The 26222-nt window shown below is 43.7% G+C and overlaps 1 protein-coding gene across 1 annotated transcript in view; it reads left to right on the plus strand.

Moving 5' to 3' along the window:
* Positions 1-26222, plus strand: part of DCAF1 (DDB1 and CUL4 associated factor 1) — a gene marked incomplete in the record, with an annotated part of 1406260 nt that overhangs the window by 965393 nt on the left and 414645 nt on the right. The window contains 1 exon segment of the mRNA XM_044078852.1: positions 12426-12659. Coding sequence (XP_043934787.1) covers positions 12426-12659 — 234 coding nt within the window.

Consider the following 26222-nt stretch of genomic DNA (forward strand, 5'->3'; position numbering starts at 1 on the left):
GTGGTGTGGTACATGAACAAACAGGGTGGGACCAGGTCTTACCCCTTGTGTTGAGAAGCACTCAGACTGTGGCAATGAGCGATTTCCTCCCAGCGTTTTCTGATAGCAACCCACATCCCTGGGAAATCCAACGTCATAGCGGACAGGCTCAGCAGAGCTATCCTCATGCCTCATGAGTGGTCTCTGAATCAGGAAGTTGCAGATCTTCCGCAAATGGGGACAGCCTTGCAGCGATCTATTTGCCACTCCTCTCAACAACAAATGCAGCAGCTACTTCTCCCTTCTTCCTCTTCCAGGTCATATAGCCAGAGATGCTGTAGTCCACGACTGGCCTCAGGGACTCCTTTACGCTTTTCCCCTAATACCAAGACTCGTACAGAAAGCAAAATCATTTGGGTTGCAAAATGATCCTCATTGCCCCATATTGGCCTCTACAGCTATGGTTCCTGTTCCTGCACCTCCACCTTCTGGATCAACCGTGGATTCTGGACCCGGTTCCAGATCTTCTGATTCATCAATCAGGTGGGTTGCATCAATCCCTTCAAACTCTCCAGCTCACAGCTTGGTTACTCCACTTCCAACCTTAGCCAGGCTTTCCAGCATCTCCCCAGCAGTCAGTGATATTATTTCCTCACATAAGTCTACTACGAGGAAAACGTATGCTAGTAAATGGAAACTGTTTGTTTTCTTACTGAGCAGAATCTAGAAATTTGGATCCTTTCTCAGCACCAGTCCATGAAATTCTTGAATTTCTAGCATAACTTTTTCAGTCTGGTGCGGCTTCCGCTACCATTAGAGTACAGCTAGCTGCCATTTCTAATTTTTATATCGGTATGTTCAATTCTAGCATAATGTCTCATAAGCTCTGCAAGGCCTTTATGAGAGGAGCACACCCAGTTAGAGATCCTCCTCCTTGGGATCTCAATTTAGTTTTAGCTTCCTTAATTTTACCTCCCTTTGAACCGGCAGCATCATGTTCCTTAAAATTTCTTTCTTGGAAGACACTTTTTCTGGTTGCTGTCACTTCAGCTAGACGTGTCTCAGAACTTCAAGCACTATGTGTTCGTCATCCTTAAATGGTGTTTCACAAGGACAGAGTTTCTCTGAGGACCATCCTTTATTTCTAAAGTCTCTCAGAGAACAATTTAAATCAATCCATAGATCTCCCAGTTTTCTTTCCCAATCACAGCAACAAGGCAGAATACAAGCTCCACCAACTTGGATGTACACAGACTATTGTGTTTTTACCTCCATAGAACTAAGGAACTAAGAAAGTCAGACCAGTTATTTTTTTCTTATGCTTTCAGTAAACAAGGCCTTCCAGTTTCTAAGGTGACCTTATCCAGATGGTTATCTGATACTATTACCTTTATCAGTTACGAAATAGAGCTACCAGCTAAACCAAAAGGTCATTCTACTAGAGCATTAGCCACCTCTCTGTAGCCTTTCAGTCTAGGTTGACCATAGACTCAATCTGTGCAGCTGCCACTTGGGCAAACCCTCATACTTTTATCTCTCATTACAAGGTGGATATGGTCTCCCGGAGCAGAGCTTCCTTTGGGTCTACTGTTCTGAAGAGCCTGTTCCAATGAGCCACCCAGGATTTTAGGTGCTAGGGACGCTGTCCCAAGCAGCAAGTACGAAGGCGAGATGGACAACTTTGCATAAAGAAGTTATGTACCTACCATAACGTTCCATGTTAGTTGTCTTCATCTCACCTTCCTTCTTGCATCCCTCCCTCCTTCCCCCTTCCTAGAGGATTGAGAGGAGTTCCTTTTGTTCTCACTGGCTGAGTATCTTTTATTACTTCACATGCCAGGTAATTTATGACTCTTTCCTTGTTTAGGTGTATTGGACAACCAGTTTTTAGGTAACTGGTTACTCTACTTATGTCTAGTGTGCGCTAGTGTGCGCTATCACAAACGAGATCTGGGTAGGTGACACTGGGCATTCTGGGATAAGGGGTAGCCTCGAGACAGTAAACCGCTCTCGAGCTATAGAAGATGGCCGAGTCGGAGCCTAGGATCATCTCCGAACCCAAACAGCAAGAAGGAAGGCGAGATGAAGACAACTAACATGGAACGTTATGGTAGGTACATAACTTTTTTTCTTTTAGCCAGGATGCACATGAGAATTCTTCAGTGGCTTCTCTTTTCTCAGTGGTCCTTACAAGCATTCCCCATGTGTCACCAGATCAGAATTAGAGTTATGCAAGAAGGATCTAAGATAGTGGCTTCTCTCCAGTCATGTCACATCAGTTCGACCCTTTATCCTACAACAACCTCTGGCAACAGTGATAACGGACACCTCCCAGATAGGGTGGGGGCGGGGCATTATCTGGGGAGGACGGTCCGAGGCACATGGTAGGAACAAGAGACCCATTTGCACATCAATGTTCTAGAGATGAGAGCAGTGCTCTTAGCATTGCAAGCACTTCAAGACTCTCTTCCACTAGAAACAATTGTAATTCAGTCGAACAATATATCGGTGGTTTGGTACATAAACAAACAAAAAGGAACCAACTCTTACCCCCTTTGCCAAGAGGCACTCTGAGTATGGCAATGGGCAGTCTCTTCCCAACGTTTTCTGATAGCAACACACATCCCGGGGAAATCCAAAATAATAGCAGACAGGCTAAGCAGAGCAATTCTGATGCCTCACAAGTGGTCTCTAAAGAAAGAAATACTGGAAAGGATATTCCAGAAATGGTGTCAGCCTTGCTGCAACCTATTTGCCACTCCCATGAATGCCAAATGCAGCAGCTATTTTGCTCTAACCCGAGGAACCATGGGCTCTGGACCTAGTTCCAGACTTTGACTCCTATGTTGGGAACCCGCCACCCCTCCCTTCAAACCCTCAATTTGACAGCATGGCTGCTCCAGTTCCCAACTTAGTCTGCCTTCACAATTTTACACCAGTAGTTAAACGTGTCCTTGTATCCTCACACAGAGCTACCACTAGGAAGCTATATTCTAGAAAATGGAAAAGGTTCTCACTCTGGGCTCAGAGTAAAAACATTGATCCCCTTTCTGCTCCGATCTCTTCTATTCTTGAGTTCCTATCAGTTTTTTTTCAACAAGGTTCAGCGGCAGCTACTGTCAAGGTGCAATTAGCTGCAATTTCTAAATTATCACATAGGAGACGGAACTTCTAACTTGAAGTCACACAGATTGTTTAAAGCCTTTTTAAAGGGTACCTGCATATTAAGACGACCCCCATTAAAGAACAAGTCTTGCCATAGGACTTGAATTTTGTTCTAACATATCTGACCTTGCCCCCTTTTGAACCTTCATCATCTTGTGACCTCAAATTTCTGTCTTGGAAAACAATTTTCTTAGTTGCTATTTACCTCTGCAAGAAGAGTCTCGGAATTGCAAGCTTCATCAATCAGACCTCCTTATTTAATCTTCCATAAGGATAGGGTATCTCTCTGGACAAGCCCACCTTTTTTTACTTAAGGTGTATTCACAACATAAGTTAAACCAATCTGTTGAGCTGCCAGTGTTTTTCCCTAATTATGGCAGCAAGGCAGAATACAAGCTACATCAGTTAGATGTGCATAGACAACTTTGATTCTGTTTACATAGAACCAACGATTTCAGGGAGTCTGATCAATTGTTTGTTTCATTTTCAGAAGTCAAAAAAGGCATGCCAGTCTCTAAAGTGTCACTCTCAAACTGGCTTTCAAATTGTGTTACCTTTATTTATAATTCTAATAACAGACAACTACCATTAAAAGTCAAAGGTCACTCTACTAGGGCTATGGCAATGTCATTTGCCTACCAAGCTAAACTATCAATGGATAATATTATCTCACACATTTATCACTTATTACAAAGTGGATTTGGCCTCCAGGGACGGGGCCTCCTTTGGTTCCACTGTTGAGCCACCCTAGGAATATGGTGCTAGGGACGCTGTCCCAACCAGTAAGAATGAAGGCAAGACAGGGCAACATAACATAAAGAAGTTGTATACTCACTATAACGTAGATGTCGCCTTTGTGAAGTGGGACCACAGTTGCAGTGCGCCACTCCTGGGCAATGCATCCAGAGAGTAGACTTATGATTAAACAGCTGTCCTAGCTGTGGGTTTAATTCTCGCTGAGTTTAAGTGAAGCACCCGGCGACACCATCAGGTCCCATGGATGCTGTGTTTTGTTTTAACTTTGGAGAGAGGTGCTTCTTGCCTGGGAGGCCTTGGGGCTGGGTGCTGCAATCTGCTCTCCTTAGGGAGCTCTTGCTGCCTTTTCGGGGCCAGTATGTTGGCAATGTCTGTATGATCAGTATCAGTAACATCATTTTTGAACTGTTCTGAGTCTTTAGCATAGTTGGGAGTTTTTCTTTAATTTTTAGCCAGATGGAATGATTTTATGTCTTTGAGTTGCCTTTGCATCTTTGACTTTTTTTTGGATTTTTGATTTTTACTGAGGATTTTATTTAGTTTTGATGTTTTTATGATCAAGGATTATTTACCTTTTACCTTTTTTGCTCAGAGTTTTAGCCTTTTTTTGTTGCTGAGTTTGTTGTTGTAGACTTATCCTTTTTGGTACAGAGTCTTTGGTACAAAGAGTCTTTGTTTTGAGTGGTTTGTTTTTATCCATGCAGTCTGCAGGTGCTGGTAGAAGGCATTTACTGGTGGAGCAGCTGTAAGGGATCTGCCGAAGGCATGCTGTCTTTCCTTGTAGCTGACCACACACTTCTTTTTTAGTGTGAAGTCGGGGGCCAAGAAGTTTTTCCAAGGTAGTGATTAGGTGGGATGAGACACCAGTTAGATCTGATTATACCAGTGAGGGGTCAGTGTTCCAGTGGGGAACATTGTCATGTTTGTGTGTGTGCTCCCTCATTTTGTGATGATTCTCCTCTTGTGGTTTTCTCTTCTGTGTGTATGATGTGATTTGAGTTTATGAATTATGTTTGTTTTTGGTTGGGGTTTGGCTGCTTGTCTGGGTTCCAGTTCTATATTAGGTAATTATGAGGTTATGTTGGGTGATACATTTATCCCTCTAGTGTTTTCATACTAGTGTTTTGGAGGGTTCCTGAAGGTTCCTGAGTCAGGAGGGTGCTTGGTAACATGCTAAGCACTTGGTAGATTGGTCTTGCTCTATGGGATGGTGCACTTGATGGTCTCCGATGCATCGCAGTCTTGAGGTCAGTCTGTCTTGATGAAATATGGTGATGAATATTCTTGGCCCTTCCCTGCATTTGGCGGATTTGGGGCTCGGAACGCTATAAGAGTACGTAAACCTGCTAGTGCTGCCCTCTCCCAGGCCTTGAACTAGGAGCTTGTCACTGCACAGAGATCGATGTTCTCCTCGTGCGAGAAGGGACCTGAGTGAGCCATTTTGAGATTTAGACTTCTGGCATTGAGCAGTTAGTTTAGCCTTTTTTTCCTTTTTGGTAGGTAGGGTTGTGTATTTAGAATTTGAGCCTGCCTAAAAGGCACTCCATGGGGTTGCAAGAGCCCGAATAATAGCCTGAACTCAGGCCCGCCAGGCAAGCCGCCTCATGGCGATGTCCAGCATGTCATCCCCCGCAGATGATCCCCTTCCCTTGACAATTCATCCAGAGTTTAAGCCAATTGTTAAAGCAGACTCATCTTATCTCTGTATTGTGGGCATCATTCTTTGGTGAAGGTAGATACAGGGTCAGGTCGCCTGCATGTGTCACTTTCAGAGCCTCCTAATCAGAGTCTCTAGTCCAGTGGTACTCTTTCGGACAATCCCAGGGTATTTACGCCCTGGGCTGCATACAGACAGTCGGACAATGACTGAGTTGGATTTGAAATTCGCTGCTGAGAGACCTGAGTGACAGGCAAGCATGTGTATGCCGGAGATCCTTCAGGCAGCTTACTGTGACCTTCTCCTGTGTCAGTCCTCTGAGCCGGGACGCGCCAGTGTGTGACTGGTATTGTGTCAATGACTACGTGCTGTGCTGTGCTTGTGTTAAGTTCTGTGGTCAGTGTGACACTCTGGACTGACTGGTGTGTTCTGCTGTTTGTTGTCCATGTCGCCATGCATTCTTACGATCCCGCCCACCTTCTCCCTGCCTAAAACTCCTTGAGAACCTGGAGAATTTCTTCCTTGGACAGGGGCTCCTCTCGCTTTCTTCCCATTTTAATATTCTTTATTGTAGGACTAGTGTTCACATATGGCTATGAGTAGCAGCAAACAAGATCTGGGGAATCGCACTGCATGATGGGACGGCCGAGGATTGGCTCCGTACCCAACCAGTACGAATGAATGGCAAGATGGATACCAAACATGAATGTTATGGTGAATACATAACATTTTTCTTTCCCATTTGGGGAAGGGATTTTATTCATGGATGATTCTAGTGCCAAAGAAAGGAAATGCTTCAAGACCATTTCTGAATGTTTCTTTCCTGTACCTGTTTGTGATGGTGCCCAAATTCAAAATGTCACTTCAAAACCTGTTATCTCTTCTTCCTCTATCAAGTTTCCTGGTAATACTAGACTTATCACATTCCTGTTCATCCAGACTTCATACATTGCTTAAGATTTTGTTTGTATGGATCGCATTATTAGTTCTCTGCCTTATGCACCAAGAGTGTTCACAAAGTGTCTAGCTCCAGCTATAGCTCAAATCAGGCTACATTGTATCTACATGTTTCCATATTTAAATGACTTGCTTATATTTGCAGAGTCTTTTTCAAGGTGTTTGGAATCTCTGTCTTAGGTGAGAGGTCTCTGGTACAAACTAGGATTCCAAGAGAACATTCAGAAGTCTTTCTTGACTTCTTCATACAGGATTGTGTTTCTGGGATGTCAAGTAGACACCTCAGTTCAAAGAACTTTTCTTCCACTGTTAAAGTTAAATATTTATTTATATCTCTTTCCACAGGAAAAAATAGATATTTAGATATATTTCTAAAGTTTTCCACTCAGACTTTGTTCACTGCAAGGGAATACCTCAGGATTTTGGTTCTCATGGCATCCACGATTTCCATGATACCTGTGGCAAGACTCCACATTTGAAAGATACAGCAGAAGGGAATACCTCAGGATTTTGGTTCTCATGGCATCCACGATTTCCATGATACCCATGGCAAGACTCCACATTTGAAAGATACAGTGGTATCTGAAATCTCTCTGATCTCAGCATCAACACCACGTATATTTTCATTTCCCAGTCCTGGGGTTTGTCAGAAAAGAAATTTCTTGGTGACGACTCCTGGCCCAGGCACCCGTGGTTCACCCTTCTTTGGAAATGGCCTAGGGTGATTGATACAAGCTTTCTCACAGAATGGCTCTATCCACACAAGAACAGGGGTATTTAATACAGCCTGATAACAGTTAACTTCAGCCGACTGCCTGGATGATAGGGTCTTAATTCCCTTTAGGCACCTGTTTACTTGAGGACATGTAGCACGTACTAACTGAGGCAAGAAAGCCTGCTACTCATAAATCCTATATTATCAAATAGAAAAAGTTTTCTAGTTGGTACCAGTAACATAACCAGTACCCATTCAGGGCTAGTCGTTCTCTGGTTTTACAATATTTAAGTATGGTGTGGCCTTTCTTACTCCACCATCAAGGTTCATTTATCATCCATTTCAGCATGTCTGCAAATGGATCCTCCTCGTTCAACATATTCTCATGTCAGAAGGTTTTTGAAAGTAGTTTTGCATAAGACACCTCCCAAAAAAAACCTGCCCCCCCCCTTTGGAATCATAATTTTGTTTTAGACAAACTAACACTTGCTCCATTTGAACCAGTTAACTTGGCTGACTTGAAGTTCTTAACATAGAAAACAGTTTTACTGATTTCTCTGACTGCTGCAAGAAGGGTGTTTGAGTGGCAAGCTCATATGGTGAGTCACCCTGTCTCATTTTACACAAAGATAGAGTTTCTTTGAGAGCTAATCCTTTTATGCCTAAAATGGTATCCGAGTTTACTTTAAGCCAAACTATTAATCTTGTTTTTTTTTTTTTTTTCCTGAACCTAATAAATGAGGGAGAAAGGATATTCTATACCTTGAATGTCCACAGACAACTCTGGTGCTATCTTGATAACAAATACTTTTTCAGATCACGTGTTCATTTCTTGTGAAGGTGAGGAGAAGGAACAAACTGTGTCAAATGAGACCATTTCCAAACTGTTGTCTAAGACCATTTTTTACCTTTTGCTGTACTCATCACAACAAAACTATTCCAGGCCCACTGTACCAGGGTCTTGTTTCATCTTTGGCTTTTTGGAAAGGGTTGGATTCTAGAAGTGTTTAGAAGCAGAATCTTGGTCCTCTATAACTACGTTTACAAGGCATTACAAACTTGTTCCCATCTTTAGGGTCCAGGTCAGGCTATACTAGGGCCATTCTCCAGTCTGAATGCCATCATTGAACATCGGTCTGAACATTTTTCTGAGCCAGTTACTGAGCCATTTTCAAATACGTACTTCATTGGGATTCTTCCGTATTTGTTCTTTTATTTTAGTGTTGTTGGTTTACATGTCATCCCGAAAGTAAAAACTAAAAGAAAAATCTAGCCAAGCTAGACTTTTCACTGTGCGATTCCTTGAAACCTCTTGCATTAGAGGTAACATGGGATATATGCAAATTACACCATAAGGATATCAGGTGTTTCAGCTATATGGCAGTTCTGAATGTCCATGACTTTGTTTTCTTTTTGTCTGCTATGGACAAATTCAGGCCACTAAAGCCAAACCCCACTGGCTGTGGACATGCATGTTTCAGCCAATATCCTGGCAGATCGATTTAGTGCCAACTTCACCCCCCTCTCACCCCCTAAAGGGCCCATCTCAATAGCAAAAGATTGCCAAATTCCGATAATCACAGCCACACAGGTAGAAACAGCACTCTCCAAAGCTTAGAATACAGCATCCATGGGACCAGATGACATCCCAGGCTGTGTACTTCATGAACTACAAAATGAACTGGCACCCCACCTAAGTGTCATGTTTAATCATAGCCTCACCACAGGCTTCGTGCCCACTGTGTGGCGCACAGCTACAGTTATCCATCTCCACAAGGGAGGATCCGCCTTGGATCCCGGGAACTACCGTCCCATCAGTCTGACAAGCCTGATATGCAAGGGCATGGAACGCATTATCATGGAACTTATAAACAAAGACATTGGCAACCTTCAAACACTGGACCCCACCCAGTTTGGGTTTGTGAAGGGCCGATCTTGTCTCCTGAATCTGATTGACTTCGAATCAGTCTCCAGAGCTGTGGACGAGGGTAAGGTGGGCCACACAGCCTATCTGGTCCTCACCAAGGCCTTCGACACCATCCCCCACTCTGGAATCATTGATAAACTTACTAAGCTGGGCATAAATCCCTATGTCACTCGATGGGTTGCCAACTGGCTTACTGACAGAACCCAGACTGTAAAAGTAGCCGACTCCAAATCCAGTTCCAGACAAGTGACAAGTGGAGTACCTCAGGGTGCAGTCCTGGGACCACTCTTGTTTGGCATCTACTTCTCTGAAATACAAGCCAACACTAAGGGACTCTGGCTAACAAATTTTGCAGATGACTGCAAACTGGGAGCCAGTATTGAATCCCCAAATTATGTGGATATTCTACAAAAGGGCCTTACAGAAACATGCCTGGTGCCAGAGCCATGAGCTCAAGCTTAATGCCAAGAAATATAGTTATCCCCTTTGGAAAAAAACATGTATCCATGAACTACCACATAGCTGGCAGGACACTAAACATCGAAAGTGTGATGAGAGACTTAGGGACACAAGTGGACAGTGGTCTCACTTTCGATAACCACATCGCCACAACAGTCAGGAAATCCTTCTATATGGCACACCTCATCACTAAGGGCTTTTCATCCAGAAAAAAAGGAGGTCATTGTCCCACTGTACTCATCCCTCATTAGACCCATTATAGAGTATAATGCCCCATTTGGTATGTACCTCACAAGACATCTGCAACAGCTGGAAAGGCCACAGAAATACCTCACTAAAAGACTCACAGGCCTAAAGCAGATGCCATATGCTGACCGTCTAAAAAAAAAAACTCCAGCTATACTCTGTGGCATATCGTCTACTCAGAGGCGATCTCTGCTTAACATACAAGGCCATGTCAAACCCTGAGCTGTTGGACATGCTCCACTTAAAGAAATCCCAATCCCTCAGAGCCACACGCTCCAGGGATCTAAACCTTATCACAATGAACAAAACATGCTGGAGGGATATGTTCCTGACCCAGAGACTCCCCATACTCTGGAATAGACTGCCCATACATGTCAAGCAGAGTGCCTCATTGGCCCTCTTCAAAAGGATCCTTGATGATTGGATGGGAGATAGGAAATTCACAGGAAATTCACACTGGGGATCATGTCAGTCGCCCTGCTAGACAGGGACCCAGAGAAGTAAATATTTTGGGAAGAAATTTCCAGGGAATTGTTATGGCTAGACTTGCATAGGCCTTAGGGCTGATAGCCTAGTACCAACCTATGAACCTTCTTATGACCTCATCAGTACAGCATATTATCTGCCATTTCAAATTTCCATAATGGTTTTGGGGACCTTCCTCTAATTTCTCATAGACTATGTAGTGTGTTCCTCAAAGGAACTCTGTGCTTGAAGCCTCTGTTTAAAGGCCCCCTTACCACCATGGGATTTGACCATGGTTCTCAAGTTTCTTTCGTGGAAAACACTTTTCCTCATAACTATAACTTCAGCAAGACGAGTTTCTGAGATGCAGGGCTTGTGCTCAAAATCACCTTAATTTACTCAATCAGTCCACCCTTTCTTCCAAAGATAGTTTCGGAGTTCAACATTAATCAAACCATAGACTTGCCTGTTTTCTTCCTCAGCTTTTCCAACAAAGGTGAGTATTGTATACATTTGCTGGATGTTCCACAGACAATTGTGTTTCTATCTCGGCAGAACTAAAGGATTTAGCAAATCAGAACAGTTGTTGGTTTCCTTCTCTGGACCAACTTGTAGGGAAGTCAGTTTGCAAAGTCACGTTGTCAAAATGACTAAGAGATTGCATTCCTTACATATATAATAAAAAGGAGCTCAGGTTGCATGAGGCAGTGAGAGTGCATCCACCAGGTCAATGGCCACTTCAGCTGTTTTCCATTCCAAGGCTTCCATGAATGAAAAAACTAAATGAAAACTCCAGCCAAGCTAGGACTTCCAATGAGTGACCTCCCAAACCTCCTGTAACAGAGGCGCATGGGATATATGCAAATGACCCCTATGAGCATCAGGTGTTCCAGCTGGGTATAACAACCCTGCGTTTCTTATGCTTAGTCAAACACTCTCCGTATGCTATACTGACGAGGACATACCAAGTCCGAAATATGCATTTCCATAGCTAGTGGGGTTTGGCTTTATTGGCCTGATATTGTCCATTAAAACGACTTCAAATGTAAAAGTCATGGGCAATCAGAATCACCATATAGCTGAAATACCTGATGTTCATAGGGGTCATTTGCATATATCCCATGTGCCTCTGTTACAGGAAGTTTGGGAGGTCACTCATTGGAAGTTCTAGCTTGGCTGGAGTTTTCATGAAGTTTTTTCTGATTGTTTTTTCAGTGCGACCTTCTAACTCTTTGTTTTAAAAGGCTTCCATGAATGAAATATGCGCAGCAGCAACATGGGATACTCCACATACCTTTATCACTCATTACAAATTAGATCTGGTCTCCAGGGGAAGAGCTTCCTTTGGTTTTATGGTTCTCAGGAATATCCTTCCATAGGGCCACCTGGGATTTAAAGTAGCTGGGGACTGTGTCCCAAGAGTCAAGAATAGATGATCGACAACATCAGATAAAGAAGTTGTTTTATCATAACATTCCATCTGTGTTGTCGATCTTCATCTATTTTTGGCATCCCACCCTCCTTCCCCCTCCTGTGAATTCCTGGAGGAGTAAACTGTTGTCCTGGATACATTGTTACGGTTCAACTTGGACATGGCTACGTCATATTGATTCATGGTTCTTCTGGCTTTCTGCAAGTCTGCAAATTTGATCTGAGGTAAATGGGGAGAGGGTCATTGTGGGTAGAGTATTAACTTGAGAGATTTTTGGCTGGTGCAAGCTGTATGTTGGAGTCAACAGCCAAGAATAGATGAAAATCGACCACACAGATGGAACATTATGGTAAGACATAACTTCTATTTTACATATTATATTATTATTCAAAATGTTCTGTTGAAATTTTTTTATGGCATGCCTTTGGAAACTGTGTTAAGTTTTCTATTAAACTAGTGGCTTTTGTTTGGTTTAATTTTCTTACCTCATAGTCATTTTCAGCTTCAGTGTAATACTCCAGCTGTAAATTTATGCAGCAGAGGCCAGTGTTAGTTGTCAGGTTTGTGATAGTCAGTGACAGCATTCTACCATGGCAGGCTGTCGGATGAGTAATGACAAATTTTTCAAACTAACAATGATATTTTTACATCTGTTCTTTTTCACCAGATTTATGACATCCAGACAGGCCAGAACTTGGTAACTCTGTATAATTCTGACCTTGCCAATAACTACAAGAGGAACTGTGCAACATTTAACTCAACAGATGACTTGGTTTTGAATGATGGTGTTTTGTGGGATGTGCGGTCTGCTCAAGCCATACACAAGTTTGATAAATTCAACATGAACATCAGTGGTGTGTTTCATCCCAATGACCAGGAGGTCATCATCAACACTGAGATTGTATCCTTTTCTTATGTGGTAAATGGACACTTCTACACCATTGGTTTTATGAGTTGTGATGTAAATGTACTTTGTGGTCACTGCTTTAACACACCGATCTGAAAAGATGAGCAGTGTTTACAAACATTCTGTGCCAAGGAACAGGCTGGGTTTGCCACAGATTGGCGTACCAGTGCCTGCTGTGAGTCATAATAGTAGCACAAAGGAGTGAGACATTGTATGTTGTCTTACCCAACTGCTTAGGCATTGTATGCAACCCCTCCCCCCAAAAAACTTACCCCTCATAAAAATAAAAGCATCAGAATATGAGCTGGTTCCAGTAGGTTACCCCTCAGGAGTCCACCTACATACTACACAGTGGCACTGCAGCAGTCCCACTCTCCTGCTCATACATTGTTCAGCTGACATGGGTAAGATAAAGAACAGATCCCTTTGCAAAGTAAGAAGTACCCAGTTGGCAACAGGGTCCCCTGTGATGCAGACAGATCTGCTGTGACTGCTAAACTTGACCTCCCTCTTCTTCTGATGCCAGTTAACTCTTGTCAGTGGGAACAAGCACAGCACCAGATCATCTCAATAGACTCCCGTTACTATCATATACCAGTTGATCCCCTGTTCACCATATTTTCTAAGGTGTCATCCCTACCAGGCAAGACAGTAGGCCACAGTGCAGCAGTGAGAGAGAGCTCAGTAAGCTGCCTGCTACTGCTCTTCAGTGTAGCACTGTCTTACTAACACAGCTCTGTCACGCACCCCAAGCAAGGGTGCACCTAGTACACTAGAATGATGCCTTTACACTGGTGCCCATTACTCTGATTTGGTCTTCACAAATATGGATATTGGGTGGCTATGTACAAGACATACTGCACAGAATGTCTGTACATATCTGTGCACAGTCTTTGAATACCTGGGCCAATATGTGTAGTTGTGTTGTGGCTATCCCTTTCGTAGATGCTTGTTAGCATTATGATCTAGAAAGTATTGGTAGGAGAGCCTGTGCTATTTTGCCCTCCGCCCCCATCATTTAATTGCATCATTATTTATAGCATTTTGATGTGGTGTGCCTAGGTAGTTGTATGTGTATCTTGTATTCATAAGTTAATATTGGCTAGCTGGTCACTGGCTTTGCGTTCTTCATATATGCAATGTGCAGGATTTGTTTTTTCTCTCTGTTGAAAAGTAGTCATCTGCTAGGGACAGCAGACTTGAACCAAGCATTTTTACCCTCCAGGAGTTTGAGATAAAAGAGCTAATTGTGTTATCAATATATTTTATTTACCTGTTGTTGACAAGGAGTTTGCGACAAAAGAGCTAATTGTGGTATCAATGTATTTTATGTACCTGTTGTTAACCAGTAGTTTGAGACAAAAGAGCCAATTGTGGTATCAATGTATTTTATGCACCTGTTGTTGGCCACGAGTTTGAGACAAAAGAGCTAATTGCGGTATCAATGTATTTTATGTACCTGTTGTTGGCCAGGTTATTCCCTCTTGGCATGTTGGACACTGATGGTAGGATGTGACTTGAAAGGTCATTCCTGTATGCATTAGTCGTCTTTGTTTTGGTCAGCTGAGGTTGGGACAGGATTACAGGATCCATCATATTTGCTGACTGCTCAAAGGTTGATATGCAGTATTGGAGGATTGGGGAGAAAAAAAGAAAGAGTAGGAAGGCTTGAGAAGATGGTCAAAGACGACATTTTAGGGTGATTAGAAACGGCTGCGAGTACATTTCAGCAGTAAAATGTTGGTATGGACTATTAACAGGAAGGAGTCTCAGTCTTACTGTTTAAAGAGTAGATTTGGGAATGCTGATCCTTCAAGAGGAGAGTGAATGGAAAATGGCAGCAACATTTTGGAGTGTGTGTTTGGTAGAAACAGATGTAAACATGACACACATTTTTGCAGGGTAGCAAGCCAGTGTGTACCCTGTATGCTAACGCTGAGATCACACAGCCTTGGGGATGAGGGCATGCCCCTTTCTTGAGGTTGATATTTCTTTTTAAATTATGTTGTGAGCATCAGTGGCTTGGCTGTATTTAAGTTGACCAGATGAACAGTGATTATCCTGTCACTGTGTGTCTGTCACTGTGTGTCTGTCACTGTGTGTGTCTGTGTGTGTGTGTGTCTGTGTATAGAACCAGCTGACGGATAACAATATCAAAATATTGGGTTTCTTAAAGGGACTGGGTCCTGTTTTTTCTAATAAAAACACAAAAGAAAGCTATAAATAAATGACAGATGTAGATAGAAAGATACAAGTTTGTCAAATGTTTTTTTTTTTTTTTTGTGAGGAACGGTTCCCCAAAAGAGCTGAAGGCTGGTTGCTGCTCTTAGTGAAGCCTCTGATCTGCTTTCAAGGCAATGAATGTGGAATATTTTATACTCTGACTGCTGATTTTAACTCCACAAGGCTGACCAATCATCAGTAAGAGTGGAAGTGAGGGAGGGAGCCAGAGGTTTTGGGAGCTGTCCTGTTATTTTGTTTTAGAGCAGCACGCATCCCATATAGCCTAAAGGCTGCTGCAGCAGTGGGAATGATGAGCAAAACCCATTTCAAAAAGTGACTTCAAATACAGAAAAGGGAGAGAATCTGAGGGCAGATAAACGAGTCTTGATACTGAGTAAGAAGGGCAGATAAACAAGTCTTGATACTGAGTAGGAAGGGCAGATAAACAAGTCTTGATACTGAGTAAGAAGGGCAGATAAACAAGTCTTGATACTGAGTAAGAAGGGCAGATGAGTCTTGATACTGAGTAAGAAGGGCAGATGAGTCTTGATACTGAGTAAGAAGGGCAGATAAACGAGTCTTGATACTGAGTAAGAGGGTCAGATAAACAAGTCTTGATACTGAGTAAGAAGGGCTAGAGGATAACACTCTGAAATATTCTAGAATCAGAAGCATCTGAACGTTAAAAGGGCTCTGGTTCTTAGTATGGCACCAGCTAGAAAATCTTTTCCACTTACTGATATTTGGTTTTTTTTAGTAGCAGGTGATTTTTGCCTCATTTAATACCTGCTGCACACCTTCAGAAAACATATGCCTAAAGGGCATTCCAACTCAGACAACCTGGCAGTCACGTGAGGGATTTTCAGGTAGGAGTGTGTCAAACCAAGAGTGTGTCCAAATCCAGCTCCAGACAAGTGGACTACCTCAGCGTTCAGTCCTGGGACCGCTCTTGTTTGGCATCTACTTCTCTGAAGTACAGGCCAACACTAAGGGACTCTGGCTAGCAAAGTTCGCAGATGACTGCAAACTGGGACCCATTATTGAATCCCCAAATGATGTGGATATTCTACAAAAGGGCCTTACAGAAACAGATGCTTGGTGCCAGAGCCATGGTCTCAAGCTCAATGCCAAGAAGTGTATAGTTATCCCCTTTGGGAAAAACAATGTACCCATGAATTACCAAATAGGTGGCAGTACACTAAACCCCAAAAGTGTGATAAGAGACTTAGGAACACAGGTGGACAGTGGTCTCACCTTTGATAACCACATCACCACAACAGTCGGGAAATCTTTCTATGTGGCACACCTCATCACTAAGGGCTTTTCATCCAGAAAAAAGGTAATTGTCCCACTGTACTCATCCCTCATTAGACCCATCATACGGTACAACGCCCCATTTGGTATGTACCTCACAAGACATCTGCAACAATTGGAAAGGCCTCACTAAAAGAATCACAGGCCTAAAGCAGATGTTGTACGCTGACCACCTTAAAAAAACTCCAGCTATATGTCGCATATAGTCTACTCAGAGGCGATCTCTGCTTAACATACAAGGCCATGTCAAACCCAGAGCTGTTGGACATGCTACACTTAAACAAATCCCAATCCCTCGGAGCCACACACTCCAGGGATCTAAACCTTGTCATCACAATAAACAAAACATGCTGGAGGGATAGGTTCCTAACTCAGAGACTCCCCAGACTCTGGAATAGACTGCTCATATATGTCAAGCAGAGCGCCTCTTTGGCCCACCTTGACGACTAGATGGGAGAAAGGAAATTCACCCCGGGGATCACGTCAGTCGCCCTGCTAGACAGGGGTCCAGGGAAGTAAATAGTGTGGGAAGAAATAGCCAGGTAATTGTTATGGCTAGGCTTGTATAGGCCATAGGGCCGATAGCCTAGTACCAATCTATGAGCAACCTCTGTCTTGTGTGAGGAAATCCACCCTGTGGGAAAGCCTGTGGTAATTATACTTGGCCATTTTCAAAAGAAAAGAGAAAGTATATTTGTGCGAGTAAACTTACCATAACTGTCGCTATTTGAATAAGTCACTGCTGCAGTTGCCTTAACTATATGGGTTATAACCTTCCAAAGATACAACAGCCGGTCAATCTCCCAAAGCTTTGAGCACCTTCCTGCATGTTCCTAGGCTGCTAGTGGCATGGGCTGCTGAGTGGAGAAAAGTAGCAGCCTGGGTGCCATAAACTTCAGTCCTTTTTTGCCAGCTAAATAAAAGGATGCTGCTGTCCTGATAAAAAAGGTAAATGCTAGGTATAATTGTACAAGTCCTCACCCTAGCATAAGCATTAAAATAGTAAGGCGGATGTTGGGTGGGTGCGACTACTGCAGCTTTAACTTTGGGCTCTCTAAAAACAGAGGTGGCTAACTTCATGGCACCCATGCAAATGGAGAATAGTTGCATGACCTCCGAATCATGCACCAATGCACTGTACTGACACGTACACAAATGCATGGATCTTGCCATACCCACTAGAACCAAGACACTCTCCTCCAAAAAAAGTAAGCCAGTCTGGTGGTCTCCTGCCATAAACAAACTCTACAACAGGAGGAGGAAACTGATGCAAAATGAGGTGAAGTCCCAAGATTGGAAAAACTCCCTTTGGTTGGGAGGGTGGCCTAATGGTTAAGGTGTTAGCCTTACAAACACAAGGTGCAGGGTTTGAGTCTCACAAGGGTTAATTGGCTAAGCTTAAAATGGCTCACAGGGGCAGTTAGCTTAGTACTAATCTATGAGCCTATGAATCTATGAACCTATCAGCCTCAACAAAAAGTTAAGATTCCTCATCAAATCCTTTAAAGGTAGCTATGAAAACAGAATTGCAGCAGATAGTAAAGACAACCACAAGGTCTTCTATAGTTAAGTAAAGAATCTCCACAGCAATACTCAGATTTGCTCTGAGCTACTGCGCAATGGTACTTCTATACCGAGCCAAAAGATATTGCCAGTATACTGGCCGACAGATTCAGTTCCAACTTTACCCCCCCCCCCCAAATGATCAGTCACAATACCAGTAGATTGCCAGGCACCCAGTTTTACTGCTGCACAGGTTGAAACAGCACTGTCCAAGGCCAAGAATACAGTTTCTGTGGGACCTGACAATATACCTGGCTGTGTTCTACATGAACTAGAGTGAACTGGCACCTCACCTGTCTGCCCTGTTCAGTCACAGCCTCACCTTAGGCTTTGTCCCTCCCAAATGGCGCACTGCTACAGTCATCTCTCTTCACAAAGGAGGAGCGACTGCAGACCCTGGGAACTATCACCCCATTAGCTTGACAAGTCTGATATCCAAAGCTATGGAAAGCATCATCATGGACCTAATAAACAAGGATATAGGGAATCTCCAAACTCTGGTTCCCACACAGTTTGGTTTTGTGAAGGGTAGATCATGCCTGCTCAACTTGGTCGACTTCTTTGAGTCAGTCACCAGAGCTGTGGATGAAGGTGGAGGTGGTCCATACAGCCTACCTTGATCTGGCCAAGGCCTTTGATACCATTCCCCACTCAGGAATTCTAGAAAAACTCACTAAGCTAAGCATCAACCCTATATTACTAGGTGGGTTGAAAACTGGCTCACAGAGAGAACCACGGTGTGAAAGTAGCTGACTCCAAGTCAGATTGGCGACCAGTCATGAGTGAAGTCCCACAGGGTTCGGTCCTGGGTCCCCTCCTGTTTGGTATCTACTTTTCTGAAGTCCAGGCCAACACGAAGAGACTCTGGCTGCCAAAGTTTGCAGATGATTGCAAGTTGGGAGCTATTATTAACTCCCCAAGTGATGTTGACATCCTACAGAAAGGCCTCACTGAGACCAATGACTGGTGTCAAAACCATGTCGTTAAGCTCAATGCCAAAAAATGTCGTCATTCCCTTTGGGAAAAAAACGGTTACCATGAATTACCACATTGATGGTAGTCCACTTAACACACAAGGCGTTATAAGAGATCTGGGAACACAGGTTGACAGCAACCTCTCTTTTGACCACCACATTGCCACTGTGGTCAGAAAGTCCTATGTGGCACATCTCATTACTAAGGGTTTTGCATCCTGGAAGAAAGAGGTCATTGTCTCACTCTACTCTTCCCTCATTAGGCCAATTATTGAGTACAATGCCCCATTTGGCTTGTACCTCACTAAACACCTGCAACAACTGGAGAGGCCGCAAAAGAACCTCACAAAGAAGATCCCCTAGGCCTTAAACATTTGTCCTATATGGACAGACTCAAAAAAAGCTCCAACTATTCTCCGTCTCATATCCCCTACTTGGAGGCAATTTTTGCTTGACTTACAAAGCCATGTCTGACCCAGCTCTGTTAGAAGTGTTACATCTAAAGAAATCCCAATCCCTCCACACCACACACTCCAGAGACCTCAGCCTTTTTACCACAATCAACAGAACATGCTGGAGGGACAAGTTCCATAACCCAGAGACTGCCCATGATATGGAATAGACTTTCCCATACATGTCAAGCAGAGCACCTCACTGGCCCTCTTCAAGAGAAATCTTGATGAGTGGATGGGAAATAGAAAGTTCACCCTAGGGGTCACTCCAGTGGCTTTACTCAACAGAGGTACTGGGAACTAAGGTCACATGGCATGATGCCAGGGTAATCCTATGGGCTAGGCTTGTAAAGGCTCCAGGGCCATTAGCCTACTACCCACCTATGAACCAATGTATGACTGTGCAGGTAATGTATCTTGAACCTCAGCTTCTGTTGCTTTTTTGAGAAAGAATGCCTGGCCACATAACCAAATCTTGTTTGATGAAGTAGTCTGAAATGTTTAATTCAGCTTTGGATAATGAGATTTTAAGGGGCCCATCTACTTCCCAGGCCCTCCAAGAAATTTATAATCTCAGAAACAGAATAAGCATTCCCTGCCTTCTGTAGAGAATAAGAGATGACAGGACAGTCCAACTTTAAACAGGGATCTTTTCTTAAGTAGGTACCCTTTATTTTCCCAGAATGATTATACCAGCATTCAATGTCCTCCTGCTCTAAGCTATCAAAATCTGTCCCGTCATCTGGCTATGTACATTCACTGTTGTCAAGCAGATCTTGATGAACTCAAGGGTGTTGTAATTTTAGGATGGCTACAGTTAGTACAGCACACAAGAAGTTTCTTCTTACAAAAGCATTTTCCCACCTCCTGCTGTTCTAAGCAGAATAATTTCCTTATTTTCTTTAACAGTTGCTCACTCTAGATCTTTGAGAACCAGTGCATTTAATCAAAAGGGGTAAAGACTTCTGTTCCAGAGTGTTTCTGGTAACAGAGGCTTTTTTTTCCAGATTTTTGGAAGGTCATATTTTCTAGATGTAGATCTTTCATAGTTTAGCTTCTATTTCCCTTGGAAATTTTATAGTAACATTTTACCTTAATGATGTATTTCATTACATTTCCGTGGTCAGTGGCTTCAGGAATTTTTCAGATTTCATTCTCTGGGTTAGGTGATCAGATGTTCTTCATGTTTCACTGTTGCAGTCATCACACTTGGGTTATCTGCCTGCAGGTAGCCCTCAATCGGCCCGAATACCAGAGTCTTGGGATTTCTGCATTGGCTGCTGTCATCTCTTCCATGACGTCAGGTCATCAGGGGTATAAAACATGCAGCTGATGCCACTACACCAGCTTTTCTTGCCTCGCTGGAGCCCGAAGCAGAAGCGGTTCGCAAGTGCCTGTCTGCCACTACCTAAAATTTTCATTTTTCGAGTTTCAAACTTGAAGTCTTCTAAAGATAAGTACCCCGTTGGGGATCCTTTTTTCTTGCTCTAACCGATGTCAAAAAAAGTTAACAATTGTCTTGCCTGTGGAAAGCAAATACCTCACAGAGATTTTCATTCTTACTGCGTCACCTGTTTAGGCCCAGACCATGACGTTCCTCTCTGTTGGTTTTGTGCCTTGTTCAACGCCCGAACTATTTGTTATCTGGCTATCTTTGCCGCCAAATTCTTTCGCTCTCATTTTCCGTATTCTGAAATGGCTTTAAGCCACCCGACTACCGATTTTCCGATGTAAGGATAAAGACAGAGACAGACTGCATCGGTCCAAAACTGCCGACGATGCTACCGTTAAGCTAGTCGCCAGTCCGCCGGTACTCAGTGAGGTGCTTTTGCAGCCCCTGATACCCGCTTCTACAGATTCGCAGGCCTCTACTGAGACCCATTCAGAGTACGGTATGCCGTGAGATGCTTCAACTATGGAACCTGCGGATGTCTCTACCTTGGATGGGTCTGGAGCCGCTGTGCAGGCACCTGCTTCTGAGGGTGTATTCAGGCCTTCCGATGTTCATATTAAACAGACTACTTTGTTTTTTGAATAAAACTACCGAATTTCTCAGGCCCCGAGTTTGCACTACGCCTAGGAAACCGTCGACCAAAGCACATTCTCAAGCTCCCATGCCTCAGAAACAAATGCTTAGAATGGTTGAAGACCTTATTACTTTAATTAGGGGAAGCCAGCCTCCCCCCCTCTAAAAGGCAAAGAATTGACTTTCCTTCTGATTCTGCAGACCATGAGTCCAATGATTCTGACCCCTCTGATTACCAGGACATACCCTTATCCACCTATGAGGATTCAGATGCAGAGGATTTCATTCCCTCTGCCTCCCCTCCAGAAGACATTTCTTTTGGTGAAACCTTGCATACCCTGAGAGATCATTTCTACTGGGAATGCCAGGACTACCCTTAGTCAAAAAAGAGACTCTGGGAATTTTTAGAATTGCCTCAGCACAGGCCTCTAGCTATACCCACTGTCGTGGATATTGTAGATGGTCTTCATGGAGTCAAGTCTTACCCCTGATACTCTTCCCCCAGCTCCTAGAAAGCCTGACAGGTACTACAGAGTACCTGACTCCCACAGATTTCTCTTTAAAAATCCTACTGCAGATCCCGAAACTATTTCCCTGAGACGTAAAGGTATTAAGGCTACTACATCCAAAAACCTTACCCTTTCAGACAGGGATTCTTGGGCTTTAGACAGATTGGGTAAGAAGGTGGTATATACCTCTGCAACTGTTACTATCAGGGCTTTAAATTGTCAGTTTCACATGTTGACGTACCAGCAGCATATTGTGGAACTAATTAAACAAAAAATGTAGTTGATTCCTGATTGTGCAGAAAATAAAGAATTACAAGAGTTAATGCATTCTGCAAACCAAGTTGGTAAACGTACTTTGCAGTGTGATTTTGATGCCTTAGAAGCTTCTTGCAGGGCTGCTGTCACTGGGTCTGTTCCCAGAAGGCATGCTTGGCTAAAGGAACAAATCTTGCCAGACCATGTCAAAGCAAAATTACTAGATGCTCCATTAAATCAAGAATATTTGTTTGGCACAAAAGCAGATGTTGTCCTTAAAAAGATGGAGGAAAAAGCTAAATCTATGTGAACTGTTAAAAGATTTCTTATAGGTACAGCCACCTAGATTCAGTAGGCATTGGCCTTCGAAAAACTGGTCCTTTCCAGTCCCTCCCAGGCCTTTTCTGTCCAAACCCAGGGGCAACGGACCACAAAGACTACAGTCTCAGGGCATGCACATATCTAAACAATAGAGTGCTCCCACCTGAAAAACGGAGTGGTAAGCCACCCTCTTATGGAAAAAAGTTCACAATGACTTCTCCTGCATCCTTCCTAGCCATGCCCAAGTACTTGCACCCCAGGAGGAAAACTCGCCCTGCATGCAAAAAACGGGAATACATTACCCAGGACCATTGGGTCTTAAACATTGTATCCCAGGGATACAGATTCTACTTCCTTTCACTGCCAACGCCAAGCAGATTGCCACACCTTCCCCCAAACCATTGGGCAGTGGCCCAAAAGCAAATACTTTCTCTTCTCAGTATCAGGGCTGTTCAGCATGTTCTGACAGGGCAAAGGGGACAGGGTTTCTACTCCAGACTGTTTCTGGTGCCCAGAAAAGAAAACTCCTGGCGCCCTATCCTGGATCTGTCAATTCTCAACACCTTCCTGGTGGTACCAATGTTCAAAATGCTTACACTCCAACAGCTGCTGCCTATGCTAGCCAAGGACTCCTTGCTGGTCACCCTAGACTTAAAGAAAGCATATCTGCGCATCCTCATAAGGGAATCTTGCAGGAAATATCTATGTTTCAGGGCAGACTCTATGCACTATCAATTATCTGTACTTCCCTTTGGCTTATCTACTGCGCCCAGGGTATTCACAAAGTGCCTGGCTCCAGTCATTGCATACTGCAGGCAGAGAAACATTCAAATTTACCTATACGTGGACGATTGCCTGACTCAGGCGAACAGTCGGGAGTTGCTACTTCAGCACCTGATTTTTGTAAAGAGACTCCTAACTTCTCTGGGGTATACCATCAACGAAAAGAAATCACATCTGGTACCCAGCCAAGAAATTGTATTCCTGGGAACAAGTTTGAACACAGCTTCCCAGATGGCATTCCTCACTCCAGAAAAGCAGGTTTATTTGACAAATTGCTTCAAACTACTGGCCACCCAAACCTAGCTATGTGCAAGAAAAATTCTGTAAGCCCTAGGGTTCATGGCCTCATGCATTCTCCTAATTCCATATGGTACTTAAAAGTCGCTGGTGTCAACATTCTCAGAACCTGGAAACAGTGATTCCGATTATTCCTTGCCTAAGGAGAGAGTTCCTTTGGTGGGCAGAGGCCTACAACCACAACAAGGGACTCCCTTTCATTCAACCCTCCGCCACCCAATCCCTGACAATGGACACATCACACTATGCATGGGGGGGGCTCACATGGCAGCCAAATGCATTCAAGGCAAAGGGGAGCCCAGGACAAATGCACCTGCATATTAATCAAAAAGAAATGTTAGCTGTACAGAATGCACTGACAGCCGTCAAATACCTTATCCTTCCAGGACAACTCTTGATAAAGACAGACAACAACACAGTTATGTGGTACATAAACAAGCAGGGGGAACTCATTCCTACCCACTCTGCAGGTTAACTATGGCTCTGTGGAACACCGCATTGAGCAATCAAGTGCACCTGCAATCTGTTCATGCCAGGCAAACAAAAGTCACTGGCAGACGACTTAAGCAGAAATCTAATGGACCAGCACAAGTGGAAACTGGAACCCAATTCTTTCAAGCTTCTAATCTACAGGTGGGGGACACCAGAGGTGGACCTCTTTGCTTCCCCTCAGAGCCATCAATTGAGCAAATTTTGCACCAGAACTCCCCACATGGGAAAACCTCTCGATCTATGCCTTTCCCCCTCTGCCCCTCCTCTCGAAAGTACTACTCAAGATCAAACAGGACAGTCCAAGGACAATTCTTATTACACCAAACTGGCCACACCAGCACTGGTACCCACTTTCACGCAGTCTGACAACCGTGCCAGCCTGACACCTGCATCAGACCCCCCTCTCTGCTGTCCCAGCAGGAGGTCCAGATTTTGCATACTCAGCTGCAAACCCTGAACCTAGCAGACTGGCTTATTCCCTGAATACATCACTAGCAACCCTCAGCAAACAGGTGTTGGATGTCATCCTTGAGCGGTAGGAGGCCTAGTCCTATTCAGAAAAGTGGAAAAGATACTGTTCTTGGAGCCAGTCTCAGCGAAAGGACACAGCCGTGCCCGCCTTACCTCAAATCCTAGATTATCTAGCAGAGCTGCTCCACAAAGGCCTATCCTTCTTATCCATTAAGATTCATGCCTCTGTCATCTCATCTCATTACAATACTGAGCCACCCCTCTTCTCTCACCCTCTAGTCAAACAGTTCTGAGAGGAGCTAACAATTTAAGACCCCCCGAGGAGAGCCCCCACTCCTGCTTGGGACCTTAACTTTGTACTAGAGAAGCTCTCGCTCCCAGCTTTTGAGCCTGCTGCTACAGCATAGTTAAAATTCCTCTCTTGGAAAACAGCCTTACTTCTAGCCATCACTTCAGCTAGAAGAGTGTGTGAGTTACAGGCCCTTATGGCTGTGGAACCCTTAATTATATTCCATGCGGACAGGGTTTCCCTCAGGACTAAACCATCTTTTATGCCCAAGGTGGTTTCCAATGTGGCTTTAAACCAATCTATCCATTTACAAACCTTTTTTGCTAATCCTCCGAATAAAGGGGAAAGGATCCTTCACTCCTTGGATGTGCACAGACAGCTTAGGGTCTACCTTGACAGGACCAGACCGTTCAGAAAATCTGACCAGCTGCTAGTCAGCTTTGCTACAGGGGCAGAGGGCAAGGCCATTTCAAAGCAAACCATGTCCAAATGGATAGCACACTGCATCCATTTCTACTACAAGCACCATGGAGAGCCTACCCCCACAGGGTATCAGAACCCATTCCAATAGGGCTACCTCAACCTCTACAGCATTTCTCAAGGGCGTCTTTACCAGGGACATCCTGGAAGCTGCAACCTGGAGTTCAGTACACACCTTCACCAAGCATTACCACTTACCTATCTTTTTTTAAATCCAGAGCTGGATTTGCTACAGCAGTCTTACAAGGCCTGCTAGCCAGCCCTAATACTTCTAGACTGCCTCCACCCTTCCTCAGCTTTGGGAGTCAACCTACGTGTGATGACTGCAGCAGTGAAACACAAAGAACATAGTATAGTTGTGTACACTTAATATAAATGTAGATATTCAAGTGTATTCACTGTTGCAGTCCTGGTTACCCTCCCTCCAGCCCCCTGACATTTCTGTACTTTCTACCTGTCCTCTTTTTTTGGGCCAATATCTTATAGCAATGGTATTTACTTTTACTGGAGGTGTTCCACACCATGTAATTGCTTCCTATTTTTGGGGCTCCTGACATCTGGGACAAGACAAACTGATGTAATGGCATCGGCTGCATGTTTTATACCCCTGACGACCTGGCGTCATGGAAGAGGCGACAGCATCCGATAAAGAAATCCCAAAACTCTGGTATTCAGGCCGACTGAGGGCTACCTGCAGGCAGATAACTCAAGTGTGATGACTGTAGCAATGAATACACTTGAACATCTACATTTATGGGAACTGTACACAACTGTACTTTCTGTGCACTTAACTTGTTTTTATCCTCCCACAAGGGTGTTTTCTGTAGTACAAGTCATATTTTTATGCAGACTGTATGGCACTAATTTATTTCTGTAATCTATGCAGACTGTATGGCATTCACTTTTTTTTTCTGTAATCTGGAAACCTTTGATAGCTTCTCAGACTTGAGCCAGACAGCTTCTCGTTTTATAGCGTTCATTTCATGTGTTGTTCTCTTGATCATCTTGTGAGGTTAGACAGGAGATGGATTATATAAAAAGTTGCCACTTGGCTAAAAGATTGTATCCTTTGGATTTTTGTATAATGATTTTGGGCAATATATATTTC

The sequence above is a fragment of the Protopterus annectens genome, chromosome 7.part1, assembly GCF_019279795.1.
Source record: "Protopterus annectens isolate FY-2018-M chromosome 7.part1, PAN1.0, whole genome shotgun sequence".
Lineage (NCBI taxonomy): Eukaryota > Metazoa > Chordata > Ceratodontiformes > Protopteridae > Protopterus > Protopterus annectens.